This window comes from Acyrthosiphon pisum, chromosome A1, assembly GCF_005508785.2.
Source record: "Acyrthosiphon pisum isolate AL4f chromosome A1, pea_aphid_22Mar2018_4r6ur, whole genome shotgun sequence".
In the NCBI taxonomy this organism is placed as follows: domain Eukaryota; kingdom Metazoa; phylum Arthropoda; class Insecta; order Hemiptera; family Aphididae; genus Acyrthosiphon; species Acyrthosiphon pisum.
The window spans coordinates 140,363,734-140,381,480 of record NC_042494.1 but is presented as its reverse complement, the minus strand read 5'-3'; the positions used below and the strand labels follow the sequence as shown (position 1 = coordinate 140,381,480).

The 17,747-nt window shown below is 26.0% G+C and overlaps 3 protein-coding genes across 3 annotated transcripts; 1 reads left to right on the top strand and 2 right to left on the bottom strand.

Annotated features, from left to right (window-relative positions):
* The first annotated feature begins 1,283 nt into the window (after positions 1–1,283).
* Bloc1s2 (biogenesis of lysosomal organelles complex-1, subunit 2) lies at positions 1,284–3,247 on the top strand. The gene is made up of 4 exons (NM_001162286.2): positions 1,284–1,417; positions 2,308–2,438; positions 2,508–2,619; positions 2,793–3,247. Exons 1-4 carry the CDS (start codon positions 1,360–1,362, stop codon positions 2,930–2,932), a joined length of 441 nt encoding a protein of 146 aa, NP_001155758.1. The 5' UTR covers positions 1,284–1,359; the 3' UTR covers positions 2,933–3,247.
* Positions 3,248–3,367: 120 nt separating this feature from the next.
* Positions 3,368–11,291, bottom strand: LOC100162722 (membrane-associated guanylate kinase, WW and PDZ domain-containing protein 3-like). The gene is made up of 10 exons (XM_001946962.5): positions 10,824–11,291; positions 10,583–10,734; positions 8,526–8,647; positions 8,353–8,461; positions 8,074–8,290; positions 6,823–7,089; positions 6,045–6,628; positions 4,148–4,301; positions 4,026–4,073; positions 3,368–3,821 (listed from the first exon to the last, which is right to left on the bottom strand). The coding sequence occupies exons 1-10, from the start codon at positions 10,920–10,922 to the stop codon at positions 3,783–3,785; spliced, it is 1,791 nt and encodes a 596-aa protein (XP_001946997.2). The 5' UTR covers positions 10,923–11,291; the 3' UTR covers positions 3,368–3,782.
* A 3,990-nt stretch (positions 11,292–15,281) lies between these two features.
* Positions 15,282–17,658, bottom strand: LOC100160687 (out at first protein). The gene is made up of 5 exons (XM_001947030.5): positions 17,307–17,658; positions 16,829–16,942; positions 16,586–16,720; positions 16,332–16,515; positions 15,282–15,698 (listed from the first exon to the last, which is right to left on the bottom strand). The coding sequence occupies exons 1-5, from the start codon at positions 17,400–17,402 to the stop codon at positions 15,412–15,414; spliced, it is 816 nt and encodes a 271-aa protein (XP_001947065.1). The 5' UTR covers positions 17,403–17,658; the 3' UTR covers positions 15,282–15,411.
* Between the last annotated feature and the right edge of the window lie 89 nt (positions 17,659–17,747).

Here is a 17,747-nt window from a genome sequence, read left to right as displayed (position 1 = left end):
CTTCTATTAAATTTTCAAGCTTTTTTGATAAACAAATAAAATTGTATTGATATTTTTAGAAAAAAAACTAAAAAAAAATGAAAACTGACAATGTCCGTAAAGAGCTCAAAATAAGTCAAAATATTTTGAAAATTTTATCGTGTATAGAAAATGGAAATATAAACAACCATTGAAAATTTCATGTATCTACGGTCATTTGTTTTAAAGTTGCACCAAATACCAAAATCGATTTTCTCGAAAACAGATTTTGCGTAAAAATTCCCGTTTTTCCTTAATTTTTCTTTTGTTTTTCCCGGCGCTTTTGAAAACTACTGAGAAATTTAAATTTTGACCTCCCCAATGCACCAACGATATTCACTTTCTGATCGAACAAGATACTGAAGTTGAAAATCGTAGCATTATTTCGACTACTTATCGTGTACACAGACACAAAATAAATAAAAAATAAAAAAACACACATCATTGTAAAATCAATACATTCATCGTTCCACTCAGAATCTAAAAAATTATTGGTCGAAAATGTAATAATTATTATAATTTATACCTAATTACCTATATATTACAGATTTAAGGTTTGATGATGATTAGTCTATGGCTCGGGAATTATTAAATTTGCATTTTTTTATATAATAGTTCTAGAAATTGCTAAGTAAGAATTAAGATAGACATTTTTTCAAGTTATAACGAATTTTAAAACACCGAAAAAAAATTACATATTTTTTACATATATTGAGTATTTTATGGAAACACTATTTTTATTTATACGATGAACATTTGTTTTATGCATATAACCTGCTATATTAGGCGCAATATTGAATATTTTTTTTATAATACGGATATATAGATGTTTCAATTATTCATATAGGGACATTATAAAATTTAATTATCAAAATTATTTTTGCGCACCATTGACATTATTGACAAACATCAAATAAAGATAAGGTATTTGACGTGATGTTTTACTTGCATTCGACAATCAATTAAGTTTAAAAACATCTAAAAATTATTATTTTTTCAATACGATTTCCAAGGTAAAATTATATATAAAATAAACTGTAAAAATTATTAATTTTTTCTGAGCCATTAGTATATCTTAAATCGTGCGTGCTACATATACATCAGCTGTGACATAACCACAGTACACACGAATACACGATGTAGATAATATTGTGATATCACGAAGTAGATACGTACTAAATTATTGTGGCGTACGAGGAAAGGGTGTGTTCCCCCGTAGCCATCATGTTGTTTGTGTTACCCGTAGATAGATGATTGACTGTAATATAAATATGTATCATTTGTAGTCCAACAGATTAAGAATTCAATACTTACCTACTTAAGTCATCAGTTATAGAAATTATGTCCGAGGAAGATAAAATTGAAGACTTTGCATGTGTAGAAGAATCTCCCAAAAGAGGTGAAAAAAGTATTATTTTATAAACTAATATAATTTCTTCTGTGTGTTAATTGCTACAATTAATTTATTTTGAAAATATTCTTCTTCTTAAGCATTGTTTTGTATATATAGGTAATTAATACTAATTGGCATAATTCTGGTTTAGCAACCTATTGATTTTTCAAATTTCTTTTCTTTCCAAAATGTGTGTTTTAGAGTTCTTTATAAAAATGTTAAAAAAAAGGCCGGACAAACTTCGTTTTGAAGTTATTGATGAAAAACTTCAAAATCTTCATTTTTTTTCGTTACGCGTAAAAAAAATACTTAAAATTGAATTTTTTGATTTTTTTTGTTGAAAAGACGTGTTTTTCAATGCTGATTTTTAAACTGTTTGAATTTTTTGTAGAAACCTATATTTTGAAAATTACAGCCATCCAAAGTGTACGATATTACGGTTTACACTACGTTTATCATGTCTTTCACAATTTTTTTTTTTGAAACTTACGTTTATACGTATAACAATTTATAAGTAAATTGAACCTTGTTACTTAAAGTGACACAAGTGGCTCTGGTTTTCAAACTCAATAGACCTCCTTTCGCCTACCGGCTCCGGTCGCTAGACTCGATGGACAGTCTGTTGAAGTAACAAAAGTATATTATAGTGGCTCCGCTTACTGCCACTGTGGCAGGATTGCCAAGACAATAGGATTTGTGTGGGGGTGCCTTTATAAAGAGACATTTTTACTCTAAACTATTGTACCAATGTACCATAATACAAATAATAGGCAATTATTGTTTTTTAATATAATCATATTTTTTGTAACAAAAAATTAATGAAATTATGTTACTCAATAATATAAAACATAATTATTTTATGTAACAAAACTTAAAAATTGTGTACTATGTTTTAGGACCTACTCTTTCAACTAGCACTAGTAGTTTTGAACGTAATGATCCTCATGATCCTAATTTAAGCTTATTATCCACTAAAATGTTTGAAAAAACGTCTGAATATTTGATGGGAGAACTTAATATTACTGAGGTTGGTTCTTGATATTTTTTGTTAAAAAAAATAATGTGTATTTAATACTATTTTATTTGTTTCATATAGGAGGATTATAAATTATTGGAAACCATGAATAAAGTCACCATGCAAAAATATGCATCTTATAGACAAATTGCTTCAGATGTTGGCAAACAAATCATTGAACTAAATGAAAAATGTAATATTTATAATATTTTTTTTACATTTAAAAAAGTTACTAATTGTTACTTAGTTTAACATTCCCTTTCTTATTGGCTTGTAATTTTATTCTTGTATTTATCTTTTACACAATTAGATTCTTTTCTAGTTTCCTTGATTCCAATTTACTTACTTATTATTTTTTTTATTCAGATAAATCATTAGAACCATACCTTTCTCAAATTGACCTGATTGAAGATAGTGTTTCAAAACTAGAACAAGCAGCGTTTAAGTTAGATGCATATGCCAAGAGATTGGAAGCAAAATACAAAAGTTTAGAAAAACGACAATAATTTTAATCTTATTTTATTTTTTTTGTATCCTGTGATAAGTTTAACATAATTACCTATATTGAATAATAAATAAATATATCAACTATTAATTTCTTTGAATTAAGGTACATTTTATTTTCATATTTTTTAGAAAATTGTACAACAATTATATAGTTAGCTAATAAGACTTTTTCATATGTATTTGAATTTGATTCAAATTAAAACTATGTTTCATTATTTGGTAATCTAAATACAAATATTAATTAATGCTAGTTAGCTAATAAGACTTTTTCATATGTATTTGAATTTGATTCAAATTAAAACTATGTTTCATTATTTGGTAATCTAAATACAAATATTAATTAATGCTTAATAATGAATCTATTAGTTTTTAAGCATTATACATAGTCAGAAAGGTATACAAAATTTAAATTTTTACAAATAGGTATTGCGTTGATTTTTATAATAATTTATTATTAGTTATGATTTTTAGCCGCCGTCTTAAAACATTTAATAGATATTTTGGCTCTACAAAACTGTTTTTGATTTTATAGTAGACACCTGTGCACAATTAAAAACCAATGTTTCACTATTAGACTTCTAACACAATATAACTACTAAATTAATCAAAATCAAACATCAGAGAATTAATTAACATTAAATTATTAACACATTAAAAAATAAGACATAATTTTAATACAATAAATTAGAAGGTTTAGGTACATTTTGTGATATTCTAACATTAATTTCTATGATATCAAACTAAAATGTTAATTGTAGGTATAACAAATAATAACAAATAACTTATACTAAATAATATTTTTTAGAACAGAATACTACTTTGTATTTAAAAATAAAATATAGTTAACATCTAATGTCCATATTGATTATCTGATTCGAAATCCGGAACCTAAAAATCAAAATATATAGTTATATAAATTATACCCAGTGCTATAGCTATAAAAAATATTTCTAGTAACAAACGTAAAGATCACAAAAATATGTTCACTTAATTTACAATAATAGGTAGGACGGTAGGTAACCAAAAGATTGCATTGCAAATTATAATATTTAATAAGTATTATGTAATTATTGGTATTAATTATGTACTTACTGCTCTTGGTTGTGGGAGTGTAGCTAAGTAGAATTGTCTTGCGTCAATCTGAATACACATAATTATAAGTCATTAATGTAATTTAAACGGAGAGAATTTTTTTTTTAATATATTTATATTACTGGTTTATGGTAGTAGAAATCTTCTTCGGCAGCAACTACTTCAGGCCTATTTTCAATACCCCCAGTATTTTTTTTCTCAATATTATGTACTAATTTGTATACCGCTGAATTAGACAAGTCAAATTTTGGTGGCTCGTACTTTCTAAAATTTACCCTATAAATAAAAATAATTATTAAAGTCAAAAATATCTTCCTTTTTTTATTAATTTAGCAAATTATTAAAGGTTAATACCTTTTCTTGCATGAATATAAAGAATCAAATGATCAATTGTATTCTGTTGTATTATATTATACAAATTAGTTTAATTATCCTTATATACATATTAAATATAAAGAACCAAATAATCAATTTTATTTTAGTATAATATTACATTATATTATTTAATAATATATAACATAATATTATATATTATAAATTCAATTTTCACTCGTAAGCTATACAAGTTGAAAAAAACTTGTTCTTCTATAAAATGAAAGACATTTATCTTTTTATAACTGATGATTTTTGTTTTATTTTTTTTTTAAATATTGGCAATTTTATAAAATAACTACACAAATTTTGCTTGCAAAAAAATTATATTGTAAATTTGTAACCATAATATTCTAAAATTAATTAATATGCCTCATTAATTTAGCGCCAACAAACACCTCAATTGTTAAAACGTTAATCTATAGTTTTAGATAGAGTTTTGAGAACTTATTTTTTAGTAATAATTGTACTTATACCTCAAATTAGACGAGTCAATTATTGCTAGTTACTTAATACCTACTTATTACTAGATGTATGTTTACTAGTTACTACTGTTGTCTCCATATTACTAAAAATAACATAAGAAATTTTATGTTCAAAATATTAAATTTTTCTTGTATTTTAATAGTATAGTAAATTGACCAGTTATCAAATTTAAAGGTAAGAATATTATTTGAGGTCCCACGTAGTCTTTATTCAATATTTTAATTTTGAAACAAGTTTTGAGAATTTTTACAAATATTCTAGCTCCATAACGTTCTAGGAGCTACATTCCTAGCTCTGCTCAATATATGAGTATATTGTATATAAGTGTTATAATGCATAATCAGGGTTGGGCAAGTTACTCAATTTGTTGTAACTGGTTACAAGTCGCAAGTTACCTACTCAAAAACTATGTAACTAGTTACATTTAAAGTTAAAAGTTACATTGGTAAATGTATAAAGAATTATTGACCATCTAGGGGCTAGGTAAAGTCACGTTATGGTTGTTAAATTAGAAAAAAAATGTACTAACTATATAACTGTAAAACCCCTTAAACCACTGAATATCAAGTAGCCAGATTAATTGCGGAAACCAAAATGAACAAATATAAAAAAAAATCTTGACCACATATTTTTAAACTGGTATTGTAACAATATGTAAGGAGCTTTCAACCTTGTATTACATTTTAAAGCATTTTGACCAAACAAATAAAATTTACATTTACATAAATAAAAAAAATAATAGAGCATACTCCTTAGTATTTCTGCTATAATTATATTATACATAGATATGTCATTAAATTATTTATACATTATACATAATTATAATATGAGCCAGTTTCACAGTCGTTTAAAGGGGTGGGTGGTTCAATCGAACCATTTGAACTGCCAGTTTTAAATTCATTTGGCGCTAGTGTATGTAACTATGATATTCCCAACCCTGTCTATAACATATACATATTATATGTCAACATAATATCATTGATTATAAATACTATATATGTATCTAACTAGTATAGACTAAATAGGAGAAAAGCATATGTGCCATTCAGCATTCTACATAAGCAAATAGATCAATACGTTTGAATAGGTTGATCGTAAATGTTAATGGTACCTAAATATTCTATATTATTAATTTTAAAATTTTAAAAGTTCAGTTTTTACCCCAATGTAGAACCAACTAAGACTTCCGCTTGTGATATCAATGTTTCAGCAATAAATTTCTCATTATAAGCATCTTTGGGGCATCTCCATTTGCGACCACCAGGTAATACGATAGGTCTTGGCAATGGTGTAAGAGGGTACATTGGTCTACCACTAGGTTCTCTATCTTCGGCTTCTTCATCAAAATTGTCTTCTGATATTCCATTAGATTCCAATTCTTGTACATCTTCAAATGTTTCATCAATGACTGTCTCAAACACTTCATCATCATCATATAATGTCTCAAGTGACCCGTCATCAACATTTTCCTGTTCAATCAAACTTTCTTTTTGTTCTTCTTCGTCATCATTGTTTTTAGTTTCATTACTTTCAGATGTTTCAGTTGATTGAACTTTGTGTGAGAGTATATCTGAAAGTTGTTTTTCCAACAATGAAATATGATTTTGTATCTGTAGCGGTAATTCTCGAATAGCTGACAACTGATTTTGAATATTTAATATACTCTTTTCAAACGTATTTTCAGGCTCTTTGTTCACTTCAACAAATTTTGATTCATAAATTTCATCATTTTTTTCAATAAAATCCTAAAAAATATAATTATGAATTTTACATTTGCATTAAAAATGAACGATCAATGAATACCTAATTTATTTTTAATAATATTAGTGATATTTGTATAAATTTTAATTACCAATTACTGAAAATTAACGTACTTAAAACTTTTGGGTAAGGGTAACCACTAGTTTATTAAAGTGCATAAATTGTTAAATACATCTACCTCATTTATTTTAATATTTTCTTTTTCTTCATGGTCAATCCCACTTGGCTCTTCATCTCCTTCAATTTCAATGTCAGTTAAATTTTCCAAATTTTCTTCAAAATTGTCTACATTATGATCAACATCGTGATTTTCTATTTCTGTTACTGTATCCGTAGATACAATACAATCTTCTATATCACTTAATTTACATTTACAGTTGGTACATACTTGTTCGCAAGAATCTGATTTATTTTCCTCGACTAGCTGATTTTCAGATTTATTTACCTAGATATCAGAAGTATTTTTTATTAGTATTACTTATAATCACAATACCTTAATAGTTAATATATTATAGAAAGTGATTTTTAAAGCATGCTCACCCTATTTTTATGCTGAAATTATGCATATAGATATTCAAATTCTGATTTTTGGTATGTTTGAATACACTTTAATACATTTTTTTGTACCACTTAAAGTTGATCCAATGACAATACAAACTCCTGTTTTATTTAAAAAGGAACCATCTTTTTAATTTTTAATTATCAAGCAGATATCTTTTTTGAGAATTTTTAGGTAGAATTTTTTTACCTATCTAAATCGAAATTCAAGCGAATAGTTTTTGAGTTATATAATTTAGTATACTAAGAATAATATGTCTATATAGTAATGGGTTATGTATATATGAGGTCTTAGGCGAACATTTTTTAAGGATTATTAATCTTAGTATAAACATTTTAAAAACTTAGAAACTACTCATTAGAATTTTGATTTAGATACATTATAATTTCCAAGAAAATAATCAGCTAAATAATTTGCAGTATAAAAGAGGGGTTCTCATTTGAAAAATAGACAAAGTTTGTATCGCTACAGGACACTATTTAAGCAGTACAAAAAATATCAGAAATTTGAAAATATGGTCATTAGGATCAATCAGAAGTAGAAGTAGCAATCAGAATTTGAATAAATGTATTAAATCAAAAAATTAGGAGGTGAACATGCTTAAAAAATCACCCTCTACAAATTTGCTAGACTAAACCGGGATGAAAAATAATGCACCGGAATTTTTGGACCATTTCATTTATATATCCGGTGCAGGATAACGAACCATGTAAGTGATATGGTCCAAACATCCAGGTGTATTATTTTTCATACCGGTTTAGTTTATCGAATTTTTAGCCTGTATATAGATATATTACCTTAATGTTTATTAATGAACAGATAAAATATATTAAAATGTAATTTAATGTTATTTAATTCATAATATCACACCTCAGTTTGTTTTACTTCTTCAGGTTTTTTTTTTTCAGGCGGTCTGATTTTTGGCCTATTTGGTGGTGTTAAAAATGTTGAAAATCTTTTTGTCGGACACCTTTTTAGTTGTTCTTGCTCTGATTTTTGGTCAAAAATTTGTTCTTCTTGTAATGTTTGAAATACCAATGAATTTTTAATAAAATCACATTTAGGCACAAAACGTTTAAAATTGACACTATCAAAATTTAAAGTATATTAATTTCAATTAAATACAAACATTGTATATTTACTATTTACCCTATGACATTTTTCCCATTATTTTCAATAACTTCAGCACTTTCTAATAATTTTTCAGCTATTTCTTCCTCAGTCATCTCATGACCACTATCATATGATTCTGATACAACTATGCCACAGAATTAATAACTATTATTATTAGTTTAAATCAAGGAGTAACCGCTTGGACTTACCTGATACTACATTATCTCTATGCTCATATTCAGTTAAACTTCCAATAGAAGATGTTGCACGATCAATGACTGAAGGTGTGTGTAGTCCTCTGGTTGGTGTAACGGCTGGTACAGGACTTCCTCTGTAAATATAAATTTAATTTTAATTTTGTGACAAGAAGAAATAATTACTTATTTGAATAGTTGTACTTGTGTTTTATAAATTTTATTTAGTAAATATACTAACTAAGCTTCAAGATATATTATATGGTACATTGGTACTTACCTAACAGACAATATAATTTTATATAAACATGAACAATTTTAAAAAAGAAGCCACCCTCTGATGTTTTTAAACTATCACATAAATTATTTTATGTTGTTGTATGCTTGTAGGTATTATACAATAAGTTGGTTTTATTTGTACAAAATTGAACAAGAAATAATTGAATAGAAACGTTAGGAAGGTATTTAAAACTAAAAACTAAAAACTAAAAATAAAATAAAGATTATTATAGAATATAAGAATTTAGAGTAGGTACTTATTACTTGATTAATTTAAAATGTATTATGAGATCATAGATGAACTAGCTTTTGCCTATAGTTTAAATTGAATTGTCACATAATAGGGGTGAATTATTGGCACAACCACATTTCATCCATTAACAATAAATTTAAACTAAATTTTAAATTTTAAATAAAATTTATAAATTCATTAAAATTTTGATTTTTGGAATTTTTAATAAATTGAGAGCAAATTTTCAAATTCTTGAGATTTTTTGCACTAGGTACATAAGATGTGAACTGTACTCTGCAGTGATATAAACTTCTGTTATTGAAATAGAACTCATCTTAGTTTGTCAGATATTCAAATGTTTACACCTACTAAGGATAATAATCTTTAAAAATTCATAAAATATTTAAAAATTATTTTGTTGTTATTTGAGCTTTACCTATTTAATATTTAGTGATCACAATTCACAATTTATTTAAAGGGTGTTTACCATAGACCTATATGATATTACATATATACGGATCGTGCCTCAGTGCCTGTAATTTGGGAACAAAACTACTTACTACACCTTTTTTTTTTAATTGTTTTTCCTAAAATACGAGTTTTTGAATTTTTATTTCAAGTGTGAAAAAATTGCGGAAACTTGGTGTTAAAAAGTTATTACAATATAGGTAGGTACGGCTAAATACACAACACTGCGCAAATTATTAGTTTCGAAATTACAGCGAATGACTAATGAGTAGGTACAGGTAATATATATTTAGAATTTTGGGCTTTATTTCGATTTTTCAATATATGATAATATTATTATATATGTTAGAACAAGTATGAAAATAAATTATACAAGTAACTTCCTACGACTTCCGGCTTTGGTCGACTTCTAAGAGTTTTATCGTTAAAACAAATAAAATGTGTAACATTTAATAAGGATTTTTATAAAAATTGTCATATTTTTAAGTGTTATAAATTATAATATGAGAATGAAATAATAATTAATATTAATAACATTGTCAACTATGCTACTATATTTGTTGTAATTAATTTATCATTATTTTATTTACTTTAATTTGTAAGTTTTGTAACGGTATATTATGAAAAATATCATGGTACAAAAGACCGTCAACCCAGTGGCACCCGATAATAAACAAACAAATGTGTTTTGAAATTGTTTATGTTCTTAGAATACCTAGTAAAAATAATTTTACTAAAATATAAACCCTCAATTTTATTAACAATTTATTAGTTTCTATATTATGTTATACATAATGTGTTTTTATTTTAATTTTAAAAGTATTTTCATTGTTTTTACATGCCGATGGTTAAATTGTTCAGTCACAATTAAAATTTTTTCTTATTGTTGCGAGTTTTTCATATGAAAAATGTATGTTATTTCGTCTCTAAAAAAAAATAGGTGACACGATTTGAAAATTAGTTATGCCCTCTCAGCCACCAGTCTGAACACGCCTATGTTTAGCATACTTTGTGAATCCAGAATCACCCTATACACTAAGTAGGTATAGGTTCATAGGTATTACTATATGGTATATTAATTGTATTTATTCACCGTAAAATCGAAAAAGTAATACTATTGCCAGCTTCTAAAATACATTGCTGAGCTTCGCTATGAGTTATCTGTGCTGTGTTATCTCCATTAATTTCAATAATCATATCTCCAACATTCATGCCAGCTTCCTCGGCCAAACTACCTCCAGTCACCTATTTCAACAGTATGGTAATAATAATTAAGAGATCAATATTTCTTTAACATTCAGTTAAAAACGCTCTAGTTTTAATTTAAGACTTACCCGAACGACAGTAAGAGGAATCCCAAAATCATGGCCTCCTGTCAGTCGAAATCCCCAAGGCGTGTCGTCGTATCGATGAAGTTCGATTTCTTCGCACATTTTATGATTTTATGAATTTAATTTATGACAATTATTTATGAACATATATAATTTATATGACAATTAAGTAAATTCTATAAATTGTTTTGCATAACTTCAAGTTCATCGTAAAAAATCGTTCAGCCATGCGTTCGATTTGTATTCTAGCTGTACCTATATTGACGATCCACTTAGGATACTCTAATCTCAGAATACCTTTTGGCTTTTAGCCATTAATACCTGACATTCTAATTGTACATTTAACTCAAGATATCATTACGTACGAATAGTGTCGGAGTAAAATTGGCACATCATGAATATAGTGATCGCATACTACCTATAATTTATTATTAATATATATAGATACCTATGCGGTATTGTAAATAAACATATCCATATTTTTGAAACAATCACAAATCATAATATATTTTCTAATATACCTTATACATAGGTAGGTATCTACCTAATTGTGACTATTAAAAATGTATTTTATATTTTTATTAAAATGACTGCATATTGTACTTAGTGTTTACAACTATACCCTAATGGCCTAAACGCACTAATTTATATATATAGTCATAGAGATTAACATAAAGGCAGGTATTTAAATAGGTATGCTATACTTAGACACTTAAACACTTAATAAATACCTACTTGAAATTAACCATATTTTATAAATATTGTAACTTTCTGAATTGTAACTTAATGAGAAAGTATTGTACATATAGGTACTTATGGTATGACTACAATATGTTTTTTAAGTGAATATATTATTATTAATGTTGTTTAAACTATTGTTAACGATGTTTTAATTATACATTGATGATTGATGCTTATTAAGATGAGTGATAAAACATGTATATATAGATTGTAGGTAATTATAATATTTAAATTATATGGCAAATCGTGTAATACTACAATAAACAATATGTAGGTAGGTAATATAAAATAATCATATTATTATAAAATCTAAATATAGTGAATTTGTGTGTATGCCAAATGACCTAAAACTTAATACAAATATACAATGACGATTTGATTAATGTTATTGCAATGACACAAATTGAGCGTTTTGTAAACACTAAACATCTATCCAAAAAAAATACCTCGATCAGAAATTGCATTAAAATTGAAATGTAGGTACCTATTCCGTATTCGAACAAATAGGGTAGGTACGCAATAAATATTGCGCAATGCCGAACCTAATGTCTTATACTTTATTATAGGCCAAATGTAAACTCCTATACGAACAACCTTTGTACCTGAAAATCAAAGATACTGTAATCTCCTACATGGACATTTTTACTTGAAAAATAAATAGGGTAGGTACCTAATATTTTATTCTAACATTTTATTTTATTTTGGAATTTAAAAGCTCAAAAAGCTAAAAATGATAACTTGAAAATAAAAATATAAAAATATATAAAATAAAATACAACGTAGAACGTGTTTATGCGCTGTGTATTATGACAGCAGTATGATGATTTTCATTCTAACGAAAAAATATTATTAGTCGGTACATTTAATTGTTGTACAAAATATTTTTTGCAGTTATTTACTATTCATGGTTTTAAGAATCAAAATGATATACCATTAGTTTTTGCTTTGCTTCCTGACAAAAATAGCCATACACAAAGCACATCATTTTTAAAAATTAACGAAATTTGCTTACAGTTCCAACCATCTACAGTTAAAAAGTCAATTTATAATTACATAAAAAATTAAATAGGTATAAACGAGGAGAAATTTCACGTTTAAAGTCTATCTTCAAAGTATGCCACAAAAATAAAGGTAAATTAATATGACTATTGTTTTATTTCATTTATTATTTTTTTTCATTCAATTTTTGATTTAAGATTGTACTTTTGGTTAATGTATTGACGGCACTAAGGGGAGGGGGGGGGTGTGGAGCACTCCGTTAAAATTTCCCGGGGCCCCGTGTCTACATATTTGTTTTTTATAATTTTATGGCACGCAACTTTAGAACATTTTTTTCTAAATAAGTAATGCAAGTAGTTTGTTTAATATGTTTATAAATATATAAATGTTTTATACTTGAATTCAATGATAAATCATTATATACGAAAAATAATATTCGTGTAATAGTTTAAAAAAAAATTAATAAAAATCGAAAATATCTCATGGCGTAACTATCCAGTGAATTTTTTTTTTGATAGAGGTAGAAAAACTTGTTGGGAATAGCTTAAAAACAATTTACAAAATTTGAAAAAATTATCAAGGCTATAAGCCTTTAAGGCTTTAACTAGTTCAAAAAGAGTCAAAATATTTAGAAAATGTTACATTTCATGGAAAATACTTATATACCTAAATATTTGGTGAAAAATTCAAGTGGCTACGGTTATTAATTTTTGTGTTACACCAAAAAAATAAAATCGATTTTTTTCAAAAGTTTGTCTGTTTTTTTTAGGTTTTTTGACGCTTTCTAAAACTATTTGGAATTTTCAATTCCTTCCAAAAGCACCAACTAGATTCATTTATCTATCAGAAAAAACGATGATCCCGAAAATCAATCAAAGAAAAAAAACATACAAAGTTTATAGGAAATCCAATACATTCATCCTCTACTCAAAATCTATAAGTGTTACCATTTTTCAAATACATGAAATCACATGTTTAGTAAAATTATAATTCGTAGGTACTTAACTTAATTTGTTCCAAATTAATGTAATTGATGTAATATAGTCTCTAAAGCCTGAAATAACTTGTTAGAACTACTGATTAAACGATAAAAAAAATAGACATATAATATACTAGCTGTTTTACCAACTTTGGCCAAGAAAAAATGATCCAAATAAGTATTATAAATTATATTTTTACAATTCAATATTTAAATGCATTTGTTTATAATTAAAACTTCAATAATAGCAGTATTTACATAGTTATAAACAATAATTTTTGTTATTGCAGTATAATAAGAATTCAGTACATGCAAACTTATAGTGTTTGAGAATATAAAATTTGGTGTGATGAGATTGATGCATGGCAGCGTACATGACCTAAAAGAGCCTGGATACTAGACATTAACATCCAGTGATCACAGGTTGAATTATTTTCTATAATAAAAAACAAATGAGATGATTTTCTAGATTAATTCACTTTAATTGTTAAACAAGTTTGCGTGTTCTGCTGAGCGTACAATTTGCTATGTTATGTACTTGTAACACGGAAACAACAAATGTCAGTGTAACGTCTTCTTAATACAGATGTCCAAAATGATTTTCTTTGTAGTCATACAAAGAGTACTAGCTTTGGTATGATTATACTTCTATCTTGATTTTCTAACTAGATTCTTGTCTTTTCTACAACTTGGTGGTAATACTAATAATTGTGGTGTTAACATTTTTATTAAAATATAATTCCTAATTCAAATGAAATAAGACTGTTTTTTTACACACTTTTCTTAAGTTCGCTTTCACGTCTCTAATCAAATCTTGCGCGCTCGATTTGAGGCACTTTTTGACGATGAAAAGTTCTGAAAATTGGTATAGACCTTGGTCTTGGATGACAATACAATAATCCGTTGTCATTTTGGGACCCGTACATCCAGATCAGCGATGACGGGTGTGCAAAGTCATCTCAGAGGAAGTACAGGTACGAAGGGTTTCTCTGGGTCAAGGCGGGTTTCTCGGGGTCGCTAAAACCGAATTTGAGGTCTAACAAATGCCCCGAAGTCCCCGGCATCCCCCCTACACGTATTCTGCAGTGGTACAGCTTTGGATGAAATCGAAAGAATGAGAAAACATTGTCAAAATATATCGGAAGAAATTGTAAATGAAGGACAATAAATTATAAGTACTGTAAAATAACAAAATATATTATAAATATAATGATCTTATAATGAAATTTTGAATAAAAAATTAAAATTGATTTATATTATTCGTGTTAATACCAGCACTGAATAAACAGAAAAAAATTCAATTTGTTGTGTCAAACAAAATAAGTCTTGTCATTTCAAGACCCCATAAACTTATTTATTTATTAATAAATCATAATCATCAGTAGTTTGATTCTTTATATTGAATATAAGAAATTTGTTTCATAAATATTTTTAACGTTTAATAAAAAAATTAAATTTTAACTAAAAAGTAGAAAATAAAAAAATTAAAAAAATTAATTTTTTTAAAATTCACTTCTAAAATGAAAAATTTAAAAGTGGGTGGTGCATCATATAAAACATTTAAAGCCGAGCTAAGTCTCACATACACTTCTTTGTTCAATCCGGTGTATAAGATAGTGACTGGGAGTATATGTCAAGTGTAAAAGCACCACCCACTTTTAAATTTTTCATTTTAGAAAAGTGTGTTTTTAAAAAATTTTTTTTATACTATATTGAAGTACAAAACAAATAAACATAGAATGTATTAATAAAATGTTTTTATTGTTATTAATTATAAAGGATATGTAAATGCAACATTTATTTATACATTTATTTACCGTACAGCAGAGATCTTTAATTTACCTTATAAATACATACCAATAATGATAGGTGTTATTCAATTGTCAAACAATGTTGCTTGTGTTTAACAATGTACATAAAATTCATAATTTTACCACAAGTCTGTATACCACATCGATAACTATCAACCGCTGTTGACTTTTTACCAATATGGTCTTTACAGAATTTTAAAGCACAAGGATACCAAGGAATGGTTACTTTCATCGTACATAAACAGTGTGACCATACTTTACCTGTATCTCGACATAGTTTCAAATTAGAGTTTGGCGATTTATAGTTAATATATTCGACAGCTTGTAACAAATTTCCCAAGTACATGCCTAAATAATTAAAGCATACAAATTAATAAAATAAAATATATTTAAGAATTTAAGAATTTAAGAATGGGAGTTGACCAGAAAAATTTAGTTGAATGCCTGAATATAATTAAATATATTTATTAAAAGTTTGAACTTTTCTTCATGTATTTCAACAATGTTTTATCAACCATTGTAAAATAATATTCACCATTTGAAACTTAGCAAATGTAACTTTAGTATTGTAAACATGTTATTTTTCTTAGAGAGTGTTCTTTGTTGGATCATAGAATTTATTCAATAAAGTATTGAAGAATGTGATATTTATGATGGTTAGAGATTTGAATAAAGTATGTTTAAAAGGTTATAATTTTTTAAGTTTAGCTCTGGTATTTTATGCGAACATTTCTTTTCAATATATTTAATATAATTATCAACAAAATCTTACAAGATTTTCAGCAAGGTGTTCTTTTCCTACTTAAGTTTATCATAAATATACACACACATTTATAAATATTGCTTAGTGTGCTAGAGCCTACTTAGATTTTTTTAATCTTTTTAAAAAAACATATAGGTAAAAAATTAAAGTAAATTTGTTAAAAATAAAAAAAAGTTGGATGTATACAAGTACAATTTTTACTGTATAGTTTTAATTACCCGGTACAGTAGCCCATTTATCAATGTCAACTTTGCTAGTAAAAGTTGTATCTTGTGCTTCAGAACATAACGATCCAACATGTTGTGATATATAATTACTATCTTTTGATTTAATTTTCATATCTATTGTAATATTAAATACACCTTTATTTTCTTCTGCAACTCGAATTGTACCAGGATTTTTCTGAAAAAATGTTTATGTTTGTAATACACATTTATATAGTAATTATACTATTTTTCATATAAAATAATACTTGTCTAAGTTTTGACATTGCATCTGGTGATATAAATTCATTTGCATGTACATGATTGACAAAACAAAGTATTTGATATGGCTTTTGACCACGTTCTTCTTCTCCAAGCAACAACACTTGTACTATTTGAACTTCCTAATAAGAATAGATTATTCATATAATATGTATCTACCTATCTTTCATTATTCACTAATAAGGTTAAGACATACAACAAAAGTAATATTTATATACAATTGTGAATACCTTTGTGAAATCAATGTGTTGTGTGATTAATGTAGAGTCCGGTAATTGTAATTCTAGTGTTATTGTATCATCTGTTATATTTGCATATATTATTTCTTTAATAACACTGCCATCCTAAAATAATGTATTAAAATAAGTTATTAGTGATAATTATAAATACACATGTTAATTTCATGAGTTAAAAAATAATAATCAGAGTAGATAATAATAAATACATTTTTTTTAACAAGTGAGTTGGCCAAAATTTCATTATTTTTATAATTTTAAAAATAAACATTCTAAATAAGAAATTTGGAATTAAATTAGTCTCAATAAAAAGAAAGCGTATATCAAAAAGAGTGTACAATATCAGTGTACTCATTAAATTAATTTAATCAGAAAGTGTATAACTTAAACCAGATGATAAATTGAATGTATTTTACATTTAGTATTATTATCTATATTTTATACCTACAATTAATTATTTGTTAAAAATTACCTGATCTTTAACGTTAACAACTAAACAAGAAAAATGACAACTATAATTTAAGAAAATGTGAATAACATAAAAATAAATTTTCAAAATATTGATCATTTTTACACATAAACTAAATTTTTATATAACCATTGAATATATTTTAATCGATATAATCAATTAATAATGTAATAATTTGTTCTAACATACTACATTACTACCATGCATATTTTGTTCCATAATACGTCAAATTAAAAGACTATCTGACAATATGTATTAAACATTTCGATTATTGAATTTGACAAAAATAATAATAGTAATAAGTATTGTATTTCAAATTCAAATTGTTCAGAAAATCAGAACAAAATTGTTCAAAATTTGGAATTGTCTATGTTTACTGTTTAATGTTTATTGTTTTCATATAAGTTATCAAGAACTTGGGGATAATTTATATTGATAACAGAT

What these genes read in the sequence shown, in the direction of transcription:
- LOC100162722 (XM_001946962.5), bottom strand. Translation starts at nt 10,922, where the DNA reads ATGTGCGAAGAAATCGAACTTCATCGATACGACGACACGCCTTGGGGA. An exon ending in TTCCTCTTACTGTCGTTCGG is followed by an intron (nt 10,735 to 10,823) that starts GTAAGTCTTAAA and finishes CTGTTGAAATAG; the next exon opens with GTGACTGGAGGTAGTTTGGC. An exon ending in TTAGTTGGTTCTACATTGGG is followed by an intron (nt 4,302 to 6,044) that starts GTAAAAACTGAA and finishes TTTTATTTATAG; the next exon opens with GGTAAATTTTAGAAAGTACG.
- Bloc1s2 (NM_001162286.2), top strand. Translation starts at nt 1,360, where the DNA reads ATGTCCGAGGAAGATAAAATTGAAGACTTTGCATGTGTAGAAGAATCT. An exon ending in AGAAGAATCTCCCAAAAGAG is followed by an intron (nt 1,418 to 2,307) that starts GTGAAAAAAGTA and finishes ACTATGTTTTAG; the next exon opens with GACCTACTCTTTCAACTAGC. An exon ending in CATTGAACTAAATGAAAAAT is followed by an intron (nt 2,620 to 2,792) that starts GTAATATTTATA and finishes TTTTTTATTCAG; the next exon opens with ATAAATCATTAGAACCATAC.
- LOC100160687 (XM_001947030.5), bottom strand. Translation starts at nt 17,402, where the DNA reads ATGATCAATATTTTGAAAATTTATTTTTATGTTATTCACATTTTCTTA. An exon ending in CAATGTCAAAACTTAGACAA is followed by an intron (nt 16,516 to 16,585) that starts GTATTATTTTAT and finishes ACATTTTTTCAG; the next exon opens with AAAAATCCTGGTACAATTCG. An exon ending in TAAATGGGCTACTGTACCGG is followed by an intron (nt 15,699 to 16,331) that starts GTAATTAAAACT and finishes TTAATTATTTAG; the next exon opens with GCATGTACTTGGGAAATTTG.